The sequence below is a fragment of the Odontesthes bonariensis genome, chromosome 16 (assembly GCF_027942865.1).
Source record: "Odontesthes bonariensis isolate fOdoBon6 chromosome 16, fOdoBon6.hap1, whole genome shotgun sequence".
NCBI lineage: Eukaryota > Metazoa > Chordata > Actinopteri > Atheriniformes > Atherinopsidae > Odontesthes > Odontesthes bonariensis.
This window is the reverse complement of record NC_134521.1, coordinates 11,742,554-11,759,482: the sequence shown is the minus strand read 5'-3', so window position 1 is coordinate 11,759,482 and position 16,929 is coordinate 11,742,554. Positions and strand designations below refer to the sequence as shown.

General features: G+C 41.1%; 3 protein-coding genes across 6 annotated transcripts; 2 read left to right on the top strand and 1 right to left on the bottom strand.

The window, feature by feature from the left end:
• Window positions 1-622: 622 nt before the first annotated feature.
• Window positions 623-5,560, top strand: plp1b (proteolipid protein 1b). Of its 2 annotated transcripts, none has more exons than XM_075487896.1 (7): window positions 623-731; window positions 2,665-2,851; window positions 2,968-3,124; window positions 3,375-3,552; window positions 3,823-3,896; window positions 4,100-4,165; window positions 4,780-5,560. In XM_075487896.1, exons 1-7 carry the CDS (start codon window positions 728-730, stop codon window positions 4,849-4,851), a joined length of 738 nt encoding a protein of 245 aa, XP_075344011.1. In that variant the 5' UTR covers window positions 623-727; the 3' UTR covers window positions 4,852-5,560. The 2 variants fall into 2 exon arrangements, with proteins under 2 accessions (XP_075344011.1, XP_075344010.1); XM_075487895.1 differs by lacking the exon at window positions 623-731 and adding an exon at window positions 1,824-2,293.
• Window positions 5,535-15,197, bottom strand: LOC142402297 (uncharacterized). The gene is made up of 9 exons (XM_075487892.1): window positions 15,141-15,197; window positions 14,563-14,600; window positions 14,373-14,463; window positions 14,086-14,163; window positions 7,419-7,511; window positions 6,447-7,328; window positions 6,267-6,329; window positions 6,052-6,154; window positions 5,535-5,957 (listed from the first exon to the last, which is right to left on the bottom strand). Exons 2-9 carry the CDS (start codon window positions 14,570-14,572, stop codon window positions 5,853-5,855), a joined length of 1,425 nt encoding a protein of 474 aa, XP_075344007.1. The 5' UTR covers window positions 14,573-14,600; window positions 15,141-15,197; the 3' UTR covers window positions 5,535-5,852.
• LOC142402299 (uncharacterized) lies at window positions 8,443-16,928 on the top strand. Of its 3 annotated transcripts, XR_012773335.1 has the most exons (3): window positions 8,443-8,707; window positions 9,194-14,495; window positions 15,257-16,928. XR_012773335.1 is itself a non-coding variant. In XM_075487894.1 (2 exons), the coding sequence occupies exon 2, from the start codon at window positions 9,202-9,204 to the stop codon at window positions 10,495-10,497; it is 1,296 nt and encodes a 431-aa protein (XP_075344009.1). In that variant the 5' UTR covers window positions 8,443-8,822; window positions 9,194-9,201; the 3' UTR covers window positions 10,498-15,178. The 3 variants fall into 3 exon arrangements, 2 of the variants coding, with proteins under 2 accessions (XP_075344009.1, XP_075344008.1); XM_075487894.1 differs by lacking the exon at window positions 15,257-16,928 and having other exon boundaries at window positions 8,443-8,822; window positions 9,194-15,178; XM_075487893.1 differs by lacking the exon at window positions 15,257-16,928 and having other exon boundaries at window positions 9,194-15,177.
• The last annotated feature ends 1 nt before the right edge of the window (window position 16,929 follows it).

Here is a 16,929-nt window from a genome sequence, read left to right as displayed (position 1 = left end):
TGTCTGTGCATACTTCTTATCCCTGTGTTTCTGAACATGCTGCTTTGGAGAGCATCGTCTGGCTGTATGCTGCTGACATTTAGCATGTGCACCACGCAGGCAGACAACACATGCCGGCTGACAATAAACAAAACGGAATTAAATGCACCCTCCAAATCACTGTGAACAAAAACTGAACGAGTCTGAGGTTACAGCATGCATACATCAAACCATTGTTAAGTCATTTTAAACTTAGCATATTAAATATTATACAAAAGTACTACTTATATTAACCATATAAGTTAATGTTTGTTACTTTATTTAGTTTGGCTAAAATATTCATAAACCTGTTTAAACTTGGTTTAAATTCTCAGTGAAGCGTGCATGCAAATACTGCCATTCTGTCATATTACACCTATATTTTAGTGTAATCAAAGAAAGAAAGGAGGTGTTTGTGAGAAAAGCTAAAATTTATCAAAAATAAAAGAGGGAAGTTTACTTCTGGATTTAGGCCCTCTCCTTGTCCCCAATTCAGAACCAGTGGCTCCATAAATAATGACTGGCAGCTGAAATGGGACTTTGTGACTTTAAGATGTGACTCGGGGAGATGTGGTCTATCTATTGTTGATGAGACAAAAGCGCGAGTCAGATTCATATAGGGGTGGCGGGGAATAACTTCTCATATCCTCATATCACAGTCACAAAGCTACCCAGCTAAACTTCAATATCCCCACACTTATTTCTGGACATGGGTGAGTGCACAGAATATTTAATAGCTGTTATCGATTCTTATTAATGTGATTTGAAAAACTGTGGCTTTCAATAACTTACTAATGTTGCCTTTTGATAAACCCTCTCTATGCTTAGACATGATAATACCCTCAGTCAATGTTTGGTGCAAATTAGCCCTGTGTTTTGATTTATTTTTAAGGCAATTCAAAATCTAAATGACCTGTTGATTTATGCCTGATTCACCTAGCTCCTAACATAAGATTATTTAGTATGCAAAGATGTTTTCAGAGGACTGGAAAGAAAGCATCCGATGGGCTCAGCTAGAATTGCTTTTTGGTATGGAAAGAAGTCCTTGTTGCGGCCCATAACCTCTTTTGACAATTTTCCAAATTGGAACCAGAGTGGCTGAGGGAGATGGGCAAAAACTCTCATCATGCCAAGGCCATGCCAGGTCACTCATGTGAAAGAGGTCAGATACTGCCACATGTCTCATGGGTAGAATTAGCTCATTTCCATGAAGACTGTGAACCCAAACAACTCCTGCTAACCCCCTTTATCCTGACGTAGAATCAACTTGTGTGCTTCCGCAGGTTTTTCAGCAGCTTTGGAGTATCTATAACTTGCCTTCCAGCTACTGTAATTGTACTCATAACTTTTTGCAGCGAATTCAAACGGAGGTTGTCTTGGCATTTGTCCCTCCATCACTACAACCACTGCTGCAGCAGGTTACAGCTGAAGTGTGGGTGTCTGCAAACATTATTATTTTCCTTTAACTTCCTGTTGTTACGATTTAAGCTTTGGAAGCCGTTTGTTCAACTTAGAGCCTCTCTTCACCCTAACTGCAACATGACAGACACTGTTTGAAATTGAGGGAAAAGTAGTTTGCGTGATCTAAGGATTTCAGAATTAGCAAAAAACTATTTTAATTGTGGTTGCTGTTGTTGTGAACATATTGTAATTGCACCCCCTCCATTCAATTTGCTTCCGCCCACTGTTTAAACACTTGAACCCTGCCTCTGCCAGCATTGACACTCAGTGCCATGGTACCAGTCTCAGCCAGCTGTGGAAGGAGGGTGGTCTGAGTAGTGACATTGCCAGTGGTGTTGGGATGACCCCATCAGACCCCCTCAGACCCCCTCAGCCACCACATACTACACTGTGTCTGTAGTGTGTGTCAGTTGTGATGGTCTTTGTTTATTTGACATCACTGCCCTTTGTTCCTCCCTGATGACAGCAAACACAACTGATATTGTATCTGCAGCCACAAAGAGAAGCTCTTTCTTCAGGCCCCTGAAGCCAGTTTTTCACCACCATCCCTAAGTGGCCTGGTGACGCCTGTGACCACTGGGGATAGAGGGCTGGACCAGATGTAGTAATAGCTAAGCTGTGAGGTGTTGGCACAAGCAGAAGAGCTTTCACATACGGATGAAGTCAGCGCAGAGAGACTCATTGTACAGTAGCAATACCTTGTAGGCAGCACTGTACATCACTGCTTGGCACTGGGATCTTTTTCGTTGTGGAATACAGCATCAGAGGCCTTAAATGTTTCCGGTCAGGCAGCCTTGGCTTTGCAAAGCCTTAGGTGCTTTCCTCTATCCCATTTTGGCAATGCATTTATTAACACTTCGGATATTTGCTACCTGCTTCAACACTGCCGCTTACACTGGAAGAAGTGCTTGAGATTGTTGTGAAATCAGAGGTTTCTGCTTTTGTGTGGACGCTTTACTCGGAATCGCTGCTTGAACTCTTGTTTTTCACTGCTAATTTTTTCTTCTGTTGCTTTCTTGCCTGCCAGTGGGGTTTTGGTGTGTGCTCATGGATTTGCAGACAGACCGAGGCCTTTTTCATAGCTCCCCCACAGTGTGAAAGAGTCTCCCACCGTGGCATAGATGTGCTGTGTGGTTATATGTGCGGTGTGTGCCGCCTGTGTGCTGATATATTATGCCCCCTCAGGTTGCTATGATTGCTGTATCCGGTGCATTGGGGCAGTGCCCTACCCATCCCTGGTGGCCACCTTGCTATGCTATGCTGGCATGGCATTATTTTGTGGCTGTGGGCACGAAGCGCTGTCCCAGACTGAAGTCCTCGTCGAGACTTACTTTGCCCGCAACATTCAGGACTATGCAGTCATGGCCTCTTTGTGAGTGTCGCTTCTATAAATTCATTGATGATTTTTTTTTCATCCTTTTTACCTCTCAGGAATTGGTTTGTTTCACTGTTTGACTGTCTTCTCTGACTTGACTCTGACTGTTCCAGTATCAGATACTTCCAGTACGTGATCTATGGTCTGGCATCATTCTTCTTCCTCTATGGTATCCTACTTTTGGCCGAGGGTTTCTACACTACCAGTGCAGTCAAGCAGACCTTTGGCGAGTTCAGGAGTACCCAGTGTGGCCGCTGCCTCAGCCTGACGGTGAGAACATGTTTGGGGGAGGCGGGGAGGGAGGAGATAATGAGGGAGGGGTGAGATGATGTCAGGTCATTGTTGAGATGCTGAATGCTGGGTTTTGTTTAGCCACTTAGCTCAATTAAATGTTCTTTGTTTCTGTAATTTTCCCCCAGAATCTTAAATGATAGTTTATAGCTGATTTAATGAGATCACATTTATCACACTGACACCTGAGCACTTAGGCTACAGTTCTGTAACCTTTCTTTTTTAACAGTTCATCATAGTGACATACATCTTGGCCTTCATCTGGCTGGGAGTGTTTGCCTTCAGTGCTATTCCAGTCTTCTTCCTGTTCAACATGGAGCAGACCTGCCACACCATCAACATCCTGGCCGAAACTACCCCCAGCATTAATCAGCACGGCTGGATTTGCATGGACGCCAGGCAGTATGGTGAGATGTTCTTAGAATGATCGACCACATGTCCCCCTGATGAGAATGTTAATACATCCTTGAGAGCAATTAATTAATCAGCGGGGAGTGACTGCAAGACTGATGGATGAATTAGCTCTGAAATTAAAGAAATATCTCCAACTTCATCTGAATTTCTTTACTGCTGTTTCCCTGATAAGCTGCATGAAAGGAGGAACTTACATGCATCATAACTCGTCATTAATTAGCATTGATGAGAAGTCCCAAACTTAGGTGATTTCTTCATTTCAGGTCTGCTTCCTTGGAATGCAATGCCGGGCAAGGCCTGTGGAATGACCTTAGCATCTATTTGTAAAGTCAGCGAAGTGAGTTGATGAATCCAGGATTTCTTTTAACGCACTGTGTGCACCGCCACATTAAAATCATTCAAATCTATATCATCAATGTTTGTACTGAATGTGTGTGTAAGTCATCACTTCTACAGAGGAGAATGATGCCAAAATACAATAAATCGATTTACTTATTCAAAGTATATATAAAACTAACCTGTGTTTGTTATGTCTCACAGTTCTATGTCACCTACGATTTGTACATAGCTGCCTTTGCTGGTGCAGGGATAACTCTCTTGGCACTGGTGAGTAATTGTTTTGGCTGTTTGCATTCTCAACTGTCATTTATCTTTTTGTGTTAATAGATCAAATTATGCAAAGATAAATATCCATTTGTCAAAATTTGAAAAAAATGACTATGCTGTGGTATTCGACCATGCAGATGCTTTTGGTTTTATTTACCCCCTCTATATAATGGAAGGATTGAAGTTTAGTTTGTGGTTGTTAAGACATTTTTCAACCTGAACAGTGTCAGTTTTAGTCTAGAATAAGCAAACATGTCAGTGAACGCTGTTTTCATTGGAACTATTGCTGTTCAAGTACAGAATGTGGTTTATTTGGAGTAACACGGACACTGTCAAAGGGTTTCAGTGCTGTGGGTGTCACAAACAAATCTCCAATCACCTCGTTTTTCTTGAGCAGATATCTACTAGATTCAATTTGCAACATGCAGATTATTCTAAACCAAAACTACTTGCATGACTAAATACGTTTGTTTAACTTATCATGGAGTAAGATGAGTATTTACTGTCTTTTTTCCCGTGCTGTGTATATTATTAATGAATAATACAGTTGAATTACAGTTGTCATACGATTTACTTTCTATTCAACCCTTCTACATTCATATGTGCCTTTGCAGTTTCTGTTTCTCGTTGCCACCACCTACAACTATGCAGTGTTGCGGTTCCTGGGCAGAAAAGGAGTTCGCTAAGAGCAACACATCTGTCCTATTCCCCTCCATCGTCTGGCTACGAGATGGACAGTCAACGATTAAAATTCTTCCTTCATGAAACGGCAACTTTTGAAACCGGATCATCTGCTATTCTTTTGTGTGTTGAATAACAGACAATTGTTTCTCATCACTGTTATGCATGAACAACAGACAGAGAGATGAAGATAATTCACACCATATATTGAGCTTTGGTCTGCTCCACACGCCATCCTCTCAGATGATTCTCTTAGCTTTGTTGTTCATTTTCCTTTTGTGGATTGTATCTCTTACTTCATCCTTTCTGTGGGGCTTGGCTGGTGCTCATTTGGATGTATGACATTTCTTGAATAATTAAGAGCAATGACAGTTATGTTTACAAAGTCATAACTGTACAATATTCAGTGTTTAATGATGCACATGCTGGTTCTGAATATGATTTAGCTACTGCCTCATTATCACTATCTTGCATATCAACAGTGTGGAATGTACCAGAGTTTCCCTTTGAGCTATTCATTTAATAAATTTACTATGCATTCATTCACAATCCATTTTTGCCTTGTTTAAATGTCACAGTGCAAAATGGCTGATTTGGTTATCACTTAAAATAAGTTACAGAGGGTTTGATGCTTTCATAACTGGGCTCCAACTCACAAGTCTCCTGTGTGCTCATTTGTAATTGAGGCTTATTAAACCATTTAATTCTGAGGTATTTAATTGTGATTTTTATTTGAACCATATACAGTATGTTGTATTAAATTCATTTAAGCTGATTATGAATTCAAGCTTCTTTAATAGCTGCTGTAAAGTCTTTTAATTACACAATTCTTAAACATGACAGCACTATATTAAATCTGTTTCAGTGCAGGAAACATAGACACAGAATACAGAATAGAGAGTCAGAGTTATAATGGTGAAGTATTCAGTCCAAATGGGAAATGGCAGAGTTTTCTGACAACATATTTGCAACAGGTAGTTTGCATGATCTAAGGATGATCTAAGCATCAAACATTGAGAGTTTTTAAAAAGCAGCTGTCACACCGGATCACATTGTCATGGAGGTAGATAGAGGTCAGCAAATCTCCCAGGACCTTAGCACAAACGCCACACTGCAAAAGCATACATGGCATAAGAATAATGCAGTGACAATCAACATTCAGCATATAAAATCACAGCTTTTCTAAAGAAGAAGACTTAACAAACCTTAAGGCACTCCTGATGGCAGTTCACCGGAGGTTCGCTGAGCGTGATCCTGACATTGCCATCAATGATTTGGTGACAGAAGCAACAGGCTCCACTGTCATCCCTAAGTTGGAGATTTGAAAGAATATGAGTCTTTGGTGCATAGATTTTCAGTATGTGCTGTAACAGTGTGTTTTTCTTATATGGCATGATTATGATCGATATGAGAAACTTACCCAGATTTATAAAGAATTTCTGTAATATTTTGCTCTGCTGCAGGCTTCTGAATCACTTCAGGACTACAAAAAAAGACAATTAGCTAACAATATGATGCATTTTATTATTCAGATGAAGACATGTTACTATATGAACAACGTTGAATATCAAATTGTTACTTTTTGTAAAAGCTTACTCACGTGTTTTCTTCACACTGTTGGTTCAGCTTAGGCTCCTCTGGGAGGGATTGAGCTGCATCTTCAACAGGTTTAGGAACAGCTTCAGCTGCGGGCACCTCCACATCTAATGCATCTGTCAGATTAATGGCTTCGTAATTGAAATTATCCTGAACAGCTTCAGCATTTGAAGCAAGCACAGGTTTCACAGCATCTTCGATGTTCAGCTCCACCGTGTGACCTGACTCGACCTCAGCTGATGGCTCTACACTTTGCTCAACAGCTGCGTTATCAGTAGACTGGGCTTCACACTCAGCTACCTCCTCAGTTCTGCTCTCTAAAACTGGCTCTGCCGAGGCCACAATTTCTTCTTTTGCCTGTTGAGGAGGGAATTCCTCTAAACTCTCATCTGTAAGAATGTCTGCGCCTGCATCCTCCAAACGTGTTGCACATGCTGGTTCTTGAGGTTTCGGTTCAACTTCGGCTGCAGCGGGGACTTCCACAGTGCCTTTACTCTCTGCTGTGGATGGCAGACTATTTTCCACGTTAGTATAAGTGGAGACCTCAACCTCGTGATCTACATTTGATGGCTCAGTTGGTGTATCAGCATGTTCTTCCTTGTCATCAGCAGTTGCGTCGGTCAGTGGTTGCTCAGCTGGCTCCACATGAGACACCGCGTCTGGATCTTTCTTTGCTGAGGAAACTAGTTGGACGTGTTCATCGAGAACATCTGCAGAGACATCAGCAGCCCTCTCACTGTGATCCACATCAGACTTGACAGCTGCTGCTGCTGCTGCTGCTGCTGCTTCGCCATCTCCCTCCTTGTTTTCTGGATTAGTGCCGGTGAATGATTGTTTTGGTTGTGTCTCACAATCTTGAATGAGTGGTTCTGTGGGTTCTTGAGGCCTGTCACAAACGGTGTCATTTATTCACATCTGCATCTTTAAATTTCATACTTGCAATACAGTCAAAAGAGAGATGTTCTCATATACAAACTTTGTATCGTCCTTAGTCTCTGCTGTTGATCTCTCTGGCTGACCATCTTTTTGGGCGGGATTATCGTCACCATTTGCCTCATTAGCTGAATTACTACAATAAAGCACAAATCAGATAAACTGCATGATATTTACTTCTGATACAAGCTTTCAATAGTTGGTTGTACTGAGACTTAACTGAGATAAACAATATAAAGACGGAGACAAGCAATCTTGCAGAGAAGCAGCGAAGAATGACTCACATCTTGCACAGCTCAATCTGAATTCACATTCAACACATACAACCCCTCAGATGGATTTGACTCTATCTTTTCAAGAGGAGCACTTGGTAAATAACCTATTGATCTAAAAGAGTAGGACTAATAAGCACAATTGAAGGAGAACATTGAGATTTCTAACGTTATAGCTTGCTAATCGTTTCTTCATATTAGTAAAAAATTCAATCAGCTTGAAAGTGCTTTGGATTAAAACTTCAATCAAAACCAAACGCTCCAGTTTAGGATGATTATTATTCTTTTATGCATGGGAGGAATGTGCTAAGAATGCCTGACCAGCATAGGAGGACAAGAATCATGAGCTCAAAGACTGATGAGACAAAGCTGATAAATTAAGCCTTAAATGTCAGCAGGCGTTTATTAACTATGTAAATATCACCAGTCACATTGCTGTGAAACAGGAGTAGAGGCTGTAAAATGAAAAGGACACACATTTGAGCAACGGTTTAGTATGTTTGTACAAGCATAATGTCTGACTATCGATGCATTTCCTGATTTGTACAGTGTACAGTGGATTTTAAAGTATTAATATGATCCAGCTATAAATAAGGGTTACCCCTCGTGTCACAAGTTGTCCTCAGAAACTACATGTGTGCATATTTGTCTCGTTTGTTTATTCGTGTTGATAATTAAAGAGAGTAATTTATTTTATTTTTAAATATCACATAGATGATGTCATATGTCTGTAGTTTTAACATTGGTCCGTTGCTTTAATCCTTTGAAAAACATCCTTACTTAACTTCCGGTTTTGTTCCGCAGGGCTGACTTCAGCAGGTAGCAGCTTCATGCTAGGCTGGGAAGTGTGCCGTGTACATTCAAATGTCTATTGACAAATTTACAGCGACGGTTGTAGAGTAAACCTGTCCATTTTGGTCTTAATCTAACATGTAACACTGTCTCAAAAGTCCTCGGTTTGTACGGAAGCACAGTTTGGAAACAGTTACCGCTCCACGCAACAACCGGCACGAGACGGCTCGTCTTTTGAGCGAATTAGGACGAGGGTCGTTGTAGATCAGTAAGTCTGTTGGATTGTTTTCTAACGTCACATGAGGACTGCTTTAACTGTATTGATTATCGAAAGCGAGGATCATTCATAGAAATACATAACGGACGTATCTATCACGACCCTGGTGAGTTTACGGACGATCCGGGTTTCTGAAAACAAGTGTTGTTGACTTTTAGCACAGTGTTCAGCTGCGTCTGTGTTACTGAATGTAAAATAGCCCCGAACATACAAAGTAACGGCAAGATTGGCAGCAAAATAATCCTTTAAGGCCCCTTTGAAAGTGTGAAAGAATTATGCCAGCCGTAAAATCTAAAAAAGGCGAGTTTTCTTTTTCTCTCTGTCTATATTTCTTTCTTTAGATCATTAACAGTGATAAATTATTACACCAATAACACAGTGGGATTAAATTGTGACAATGTTAAAGCGTGGGTGTTACCTTAAGTAACTATGCTATTGAGTGATTTAGTTATTTCTGGATTTTCTGTGCCATCCTAGAAAAGAAAATGCCATCGAGAAACCATCTTGACAAGATTGGGCGGAAGAAAAAGAAGAAATGGACGGAGGAGGCCATGGAACGTGCACTGATTGAAGTGAAGTCAGGAAGGTGCACGGTGAGACAGGCTGCCAAGGAGTTTGGCGTCCCAAAGTCTTCGCTTGGTGACCGAGTAAGTGGGCGAGTGACACCAGGGAGTCGCAGCGGGCCAGCGCAGCTCATAACATCTGCTGATGAGGAGCTGCTGGTGGAGTTCTCTTTGTACATGTCCAAGCATGGATTCCCACTTACCAAGCAGCAGGTGGTGTCCTTTGCATCATCGATTTACAAGCGCCAGCACCGGAGGGTGGCGTTCTCCAAACTGGGCCAGACGTGGTGGCTCAATTTTAGAAAACGGCAAGAAAAGAATATTACTATTCAGCCAGCGGACAACGTTGTCCGCGGGAGGACGGTATGTGTGAGGAAGGAAGCAGTGGATCAGTTTTTCTGCCTGTTGAGCACCCTCATAGACAAACATGGGCTCAGAGACAAGCCTCACCAAATCTATAACTGCAATGAGGCGGGCTTCCAGCTGGGCAGGAAGAGGGTGATTCTCCCCAAATCTGCCAGTCTGGGCTGCAAGCCAGCACCAGGCTCGAGGGACCACGTCTCTGTCCTGGCTTGCTTTAGTGCAGCTGGAGAGGACATTCCTCCTTTTATTATCTACTCAAAGGCCTATCCAGGGGGAGTATGTTACAAGACACAAGGGCCGCCAAATGCCCTCTATGGGTGGTCAGACTCGGGTTGCATCAACTCGGACCTCTTTAAGAAATGGTTCCTCAAACATTTTCTGGTTCATGCACCAAAGGAGCGTCCACTGCTGCTGATCTTTGATGGTCACAAGTCGCCCGTGAACCTGGAGGTGGTGGAATCGGCTCGCAGAGAGCACGTGGTTCTTCTGTGCCTTCCGCCTCACTGCTCCCACGTCTTACAGCCGCTCGACGCGGGTCCCTTTCTGGTTCTAAAGCAGCGTTTTGCATTGCTCATTGGTGACGGCTGTGCAACTGATACCCACTTTGCAGTCAGCAAGAAGGAGTTCTCGGGCGTATTTAAAAAGGCATATCAGGTAGGAAAGGAAGAAGATGGTGTCAGAATGGTGAAGGAAGGCTTTAGGAAATGTGGCATCTACCCACTGAACCACTTTGTTATTAATGACGGCCATTTAATGCCATCGCATGGCATCAGCACTGCCGCTGGACCCTCATTAATATCGGCACAAGATGTGAACTCTGTTGGAGAGCTCGCAGCTGCTGGACCCTCCTCCTAGTTCATCACTTATCTATCAAACTTTCATGGGGTCAGAGCCTTTGAGGAAACATTGACTGGCTGCATAATTAAACAAAATCCGATCTGAGTAGTTTTGCCATTTAGAATCCGTTTTCCCAGCAGAGAGCTCAGCTTGTCAGACAACCAGAAGAAAAGGATGTCTGGATATTAATTCCTCAGCGTGCTCAGATGCCAGTGAAAAGAATAACAGTGGGCCTAAATTTAGCTCCACAGAATGTTTTATTTTTGAAGTATTTGGAAAATGTTCTCTTTAAAAATTGTAACAAGTAGATGTTGCTTCAGCTTTAAAGGTGGGGTAGGGGATCTTTTTCTGGAACATTTTTTTACATATTGCTTGAAATACTCTTCACACCCCCATTGCAACCAATTAATTAAAAGTTTTGACACAAATATGAAAAGTTTTAGTGGCCTCTAGAACGAACAATCCAGGAAAAACACTATCCAATCATACTGAACGGACCGTTAACGATGATTGGATTCTGATGCGTCTATCAAACTGCAATCTGCTCCTCCCTCCCCCTCCTTCCCCCTGTGCGCGTACCCTGCTCCGTGAACGAATTGCGCGTCCAGAAGCTTGGCAGGAAGCTCAACTAGAGCCAGCTTGGATAGCACCTAGCATTATTAAACGTATAGTTATCATATACTAAATACGGCAACGATCGATGCTTGCTGTCAGAACAGCGCTCGTGCACCTTCGTGCTCGTGCGCGTTCATTTACTCTAGAGGCGTGCCTTCGGGGGGAAAGTGAAGAAAAGGGTTGGGACTTTTTACCTGTGTATTTTCAAAATGCAGCTTCGCTGGACTCAAAATCCAGGATCTCCTACCCTACCTTTAAAGCCCTTGGGCTGTTGGGAACGTCCAAACTAAAGTGTCGGTAAACCTCTGTCTCTTGCCTTTTCAGTGTGTGATTTCTCCTTATTTTTCCTCTCTGCCTCTTTCTATCTTTTCCTTTAGCCAGCAGGCCAAGTGTTTACTGCCCCCTTCTGTGCTGATACATTATTACCCCTTTCAAAGGTGTAGATGGTATGCATTAGCTGGCAGGTGGACGTGGTCCTTGTAGGTTGTTCAAATGCTATTTGTTTTTACAGATGCTCCCAGCGCGAGGAGAACCAGCATGCAGCGCTTTCATCGCTGCTACTTTTTGTTTTTGCTGTAATTGTATTGGAGTATAAGAGCCCGAAGGACCTCTTCAGAAACTGCTGCTTTCCTGCAAATTAAAAAGTGTGACCCTTTTTTTTTTTTTTTTTTTCCCTTTTCTTTCAATGTTATTCAGTCTCAGTGTGGTAGGCTTGTATGCAAAGGTATAAGACTGAGCATAGACTCTCATTTTGTACAAAATCACTCAAAAACTTTAACTCTTCCAATTATGATACATCAAATGCTAAGTTAAATTAAATAGGTAAAATGCTAAAATAAGAAGAATACATTTAAAAATGGTGAGTTTTAACTTCTGCCAACTGCACAGAAGCTGAAATGAATGCATTCTGCAACATAAGTTAAGATCTGGCGGCATTTATTTTGGTTTAATGTCGATGGAGAAGGATTTACTCTTGGGACTCAAATACTTTGTGATGCCTCATTAATGGAGTTACAGACTGCTCTGAAACGCTAAGGAAACTGACGGGTAAGCAGCGGCTTACATATTCCTTTTGATTTGGGGGTTAGGGTTCTAAAATCAGGATCAAACGTACACACGTCACAAGTTGCAATTACATCTATGTTACCATGAGATCTTGGAGTAGCTGCAAATGTTGAGTGAAATGCAATGCATCAGTGTGTGAACTTGAGGCAGAGGAGGATTATAGGACAAATAAAGAGATTTCTTCATCACTGTAGCCATCTACAGGGAGCTGATGATTTATTAGCCAAGCGTCGCGTTACAGTTTAACCGAGGATCTGTTCTTATGAAGGGCACATTTTGTCACGGTTAGAAGAGCTCACGTGTAACGTGGATTAGGACGACTGTTACATCGTAATCATAAAAACGGCATTTTGTGAGTGGATCCATTACAGACTGCAGATATTATGGAAAGGACTTAATGTGATACATTTATATCTCGTTATTTGATTTAAAAGGCTGGGCTGATACAACATCTAGCTGTTGGTTGTGAACTCAGCTGCATTTGCTCTGGCTGGCTGTGACTCTTTGGCTCTTTGGCCGGATGGATGGTTAATGTTCGGACATCAGCTGCTGATGCAGTTCAGTCTGTGTTGCCAATAGTGTCCCCAGCTGTTCAGTTTGAACTTTCTATGAGACACACCTCTGGAATAACTTTGACCGAGTGCCTACTAAAGAAACACTACCGCTGCCCGTTTAATGTTGCAACCATCAGAAAGAAATCCGTCACAACTGAAACGCAGCCGTGGCTGCAGTGACACTGACAGAATGTGTCGTCCCAGACCGGTGCTCATAATTACAGATGCAGGGACTGAACTGGTGAACTAGCTTTTCCAGTTTTCTTTTTTTTCTAAATGCGACGGTGCAGACTTGTGTTGCAGCAGCCAAGGGTGCACAGATCAGCCGCACACCACAGAACACATGGTACTGAATCACAGCATAGCTCAGCCTTTCTTTTTATGGATCCCAGGAAATGGAAACCTTATTAAGAGGTCATTCAAAGATGATCTGAACTTTTTTGTTGTAGCTGACGAGGTGTTTTTTCACACCTATTGAGTAAAGTTGAGCATTGTCATTGAATTTGAAGTACTGTCTGTAGAGATAAATATATTCAAACACTGTATGTTGCCATAGAAGTACTGACTCCACAAGGAAGGAAATCTCAGGGAGAAAATCCAGAATAAAGATGTTTTTGAAATCCAGTTGAAGTCCAATTTGTCCATAAACCTGAAGAAATCCCTGAGGTTGCACTGGTGGTTGTGTGTCGTGTATGCATCCGAGCCAACAACCAGGCGGTTAATGCAAACCTATCTACTGATAAATAAAATGACTGTCTAAACAGTTATCAGGATGTCTTTATAATCTGTTAACAACATAGAAGGATTTGTGTGCTTCTGTGAAATTATTGAATATAATTTCAGATCAGAACATGTTTAATTTAATCTTTTAAGAATAAAAACAAGGGTAACGGTAAAACATTGACATAAACACAGATTTATATTTTAGTATTTCATTAAAATCTTTCCTTAACGGTTATTACGGGCAATAATCAAGTCTGCCTTGATGGAAATTTTTAATGTAAGTATTCCCATTAATGCTCAGCTAAAACACAGGTCACACAGCGGCACACTGCAGGCTTTTATGGGTGCAGCAGGGTTGCCGAGGGCCAAGTTAATGTTTATGTATGTTAATCTCGCAGATGGTGATCTGTGCCTGCAGCCTGGAATGTTTTTAGTTAGGATTCACAGATGCATCAGAGTTAAAGGACAATCTCAGTCTGACTTTCAGAACTGACACCACATTTGTTCTCAGATCAAAATGGATCTCAGCAAAATACTTCATATCCAAGGGTCTGGTTTTCATGTATCAGATGGTTCATTAAAAAAGATACATAAATCAAAATTAGAGATTCCTTTTATAATGCTCAGAAATGTCTTTGAGATAACTCACTCAAATCTCCGGGCTGTCAACAGGACATATGACTTCTGTCTCGTTGGGGAAGGTTTACTTTCCACTTCATGGACCGTTCTGTAACATACGAGAAGCTGCTGTGATTGTGTGGCATGTTTGTTTTTCAAAAAGGAAAAGGTTGAATATATCTAGACACACAAGAAACCTGTACTAGTTGTTTTTGTTTATGTTTCAGGATACACGCTGATGCTTAACTATGCAGAAGTACAGCACAAATATGCAGGAAAGCAGGACATCTTCAGTTCCTGGTGTGAATGAAACTCAACCTTTCATCTTTTGATTTGTGGATCCAACTGCCATCGTTTTTCACGGCATGCCGCACCCGGATGTTTCTTAAAACCAGGTTTCTGTCAACATCTACAACACACATTTGATGTCAGTTCTACATAGTAAGAATGTCATCATACTTAAGTATTTGTGATAATTCTTATAAAAAAAAAAGATTGTATAACTTGCCTTTTGACATGATGCAAATGTTTCCTCTGATGTTTAACCTAAAGAAATTAGATAGTAAATATTCTGCATCCTGTCACTGTGATAAATAGATAGAATAAATAATTCTCTGATGAGTAAATTGAATGGATTACAAGTCTTGTGTGTTAGCCTCACCCTGCCTATGTGTTTTGTTTTACATTAATCTCTTTATATTTCTATCAGTGAAATCAGAGGTATTTAAAGAACCAGCATCATAACTTGTAAAACTCCAGTCTGCATGGAAACACACTCACTCAAACTCAATAAATCTTGGTGTAAACAGTGTAAAAATGTTTCACACCTCGTCTTCATCCTCCATTCTTTCTCTCAGATTTCCTTTATTTACAGTGTCACATCTCATCCTTCTCTCTGAGCTCCTGTTAACATTTTGACCTGCACTTTGGTTCTAATCTCTTATAATTAACCTATCTGAAGATGTGCCAGCACCAATGAATCGGGTCAAATTAGTCATGCATAGAAAATTAAGGCAATTTTCCCTTTGTAATGAGCCCTTAATGTGCATACGAGTCGGTGAACACGAAATCTCACCATGCACTCACCTGTATGTGTCGGCGATGTTAGAGCAGACGGTGTCGAGCGTCTTCTGGTTCTTTGTGTCACGCAGGCAAGCAGGTAGAGATACTTTAACTTGAGCCTCCACCCTGTGTCGTTTCAGAGTCCTCCCCCTGTTAATGACAAGCTCTGCACCTGAATGCTGCTCCACGGGCTGCTTTTTTTCTCAACAATTACAGAATGCAGGTGGAATTATTTCTCTTGGTGTCACCTTTGCTCAAATGTGAAATGTCACATTCCAGAGATGTTTTCCATTAAGATGTTCATATCACATGTTTCATCTAACACTGCATTTTAATACTTGGTGGTACTATTATTTCTACTTTCATTTTGGATTCTATAGCACAGTAACCCCTGCATCTCATAAGCTGAGGTCAGTTATTAAGACAGATTCTTTGTGTTGTTTCATTTGTGGCTAAACGAAAACATTTCATCACAAGCATGCTGTTCATCTGAGGATGTGAGGAATCAAGATAAGCCTGATCTGGAAGTACTTGGAATGTAATCTACTGCCTTTTCATTTTCTTTTTAATATCATCTTTCCTTAAAAGCACTCAAGCGAAACGTGTTTGTTCTGGCAAACTGACACATGCATACCAACCATCTTTGCTGTCACTTTACATCCTAATGAAAAGTATTAGAGATCAGATCTCAGAAGCTGGATGATTATCAGCTTAGCTTGATACAAGCAAATGCATATCAGTTGATACTTTAAATATATCATTCCAATGAAGATATGCCTCAAACTAACAATGAAAATACATATTTAACTTGGCATGACAAAAGAATGCAAGTTTTTGGAACACATATTTAAATGTTGCCTGGAATCCAGCAGAGCCTCCTCTGGTTTGTTACCTCTTTGAACCTCAGCCAACATCTTCAGAAAAAAATCCTCGTATTACCACATTCCTACAGACCAGCATCAACACCTAATGTTCATGCGTTGAGTACGAAGAGGGTACATCTTGAACTGGGGGGTGTTTCATTCTGTAGTAAACTACATTACAAAACTGTCCACACTGCACACTCTTTGATCAGCATTTATCTTCATATTGTAAACTATGACAATCTTTGTAAGTTATTGTGAGGCTTTGTCTGCATGTGTCTCCTGGTGTTCATTTGACTGAGAGAGGGCACTTCAGCTATTTGTGCCAGAATAAATTTTAATTTTACTCGTCAAAACTAGTCTTGATACAACAATACTGTGAGACCCCATCTTCTGATGCTCTTTCTCAAATGCATTGACTAAAAATAATAGAATTTTTTTGTGCATCAGAATCAAACAGAGATTTCTTCTTTTTTTCTGCACCTGTGTGTACATCATCTGCATAACTTGGACATTGCGTAGAAATGTGACCTCAATACAACTAGTAATTAGAGCGACGCCGATCACAAAATGATGTATGATTTTCAAGGCATCCACATTCTTCATACCACCCTGCTAAGATCCTGTTATACAGATAACGCTGAAGTGATGTACTGTAGAACCAAAGAATTGTATATTCAACTAAGCAAGCCATGGCAGGAGGCCCGGTTTAAACACACTGTGCAGAATGATTCAAAGGAAAACTCTAGAAATGTAGCTATAAAAAGATACAAAAAAAGCAATGCTGTAATTATGGACAAATACTTATCATAACATTTAAGGCTGAAACCAACTCCCTGCTTGGATACGGCCCCCTTAGACACGCTGTCTGCTTTGAAGACTAACCTTAACACATCTTTTTAAAAAAGGTTACATTTAACCTATTGTTCTTTTGTGCAACTTAGCTCATT

What these genes read in the sequence shown, in the direction of transcription:
- plp1b (XM_075487895.1), top strand. Translation starts at nt 2,254, where the DNA reads ATGTTTCCGGTCAGGCAGCCTTGGCTTTGCAAAGCCTTAG. An exon ending in CATGGACGCCAGGCAGTATG is followed by an intron (nt 3,553 to 3,822) that starts GTGAGATGTTCT and finishes TCTTCATTTCAG; the next exon opens with GTCTGCTTCCTTGGAATGCA. An exon ending in CTATTTGTAAAGTCAGCGAA is followed by an intron (nt 3,897 to 4,099) that starts GTGAGTTGATGA and finishes TATGTCTCACAG; the next exon opens with TTCTATGTCACCTACGATTT.
- LOC142402297 (XM_075487892.1), bottom strand. An exon ending in CACAAATCAAAAGATGAAAG is followed by an intron (nt 14,164 to 14,372) that starts GTTGAGTTTCAT and finishes CGTATGTTACAG; the next exon opens with AACGGTCCATGAAGTGGAAA. An exon ending in TTGACAGCCCGGAGATTTGA is followed by an intron (nt 7,512 to 14,085) that starts GTGAGTTATCTC and finishes GCTTTATTGTAG; the next exon opens with TAATTCAGCTAATGAGGCAA.
- LOC142402299 (XM_075487894.1), top strand. Translation starts at nt 9,202, where the DNA reads ATGCCATCGAGAAACCATCTTGACAAGATTGGGCGGAAGAAAAAGAAG.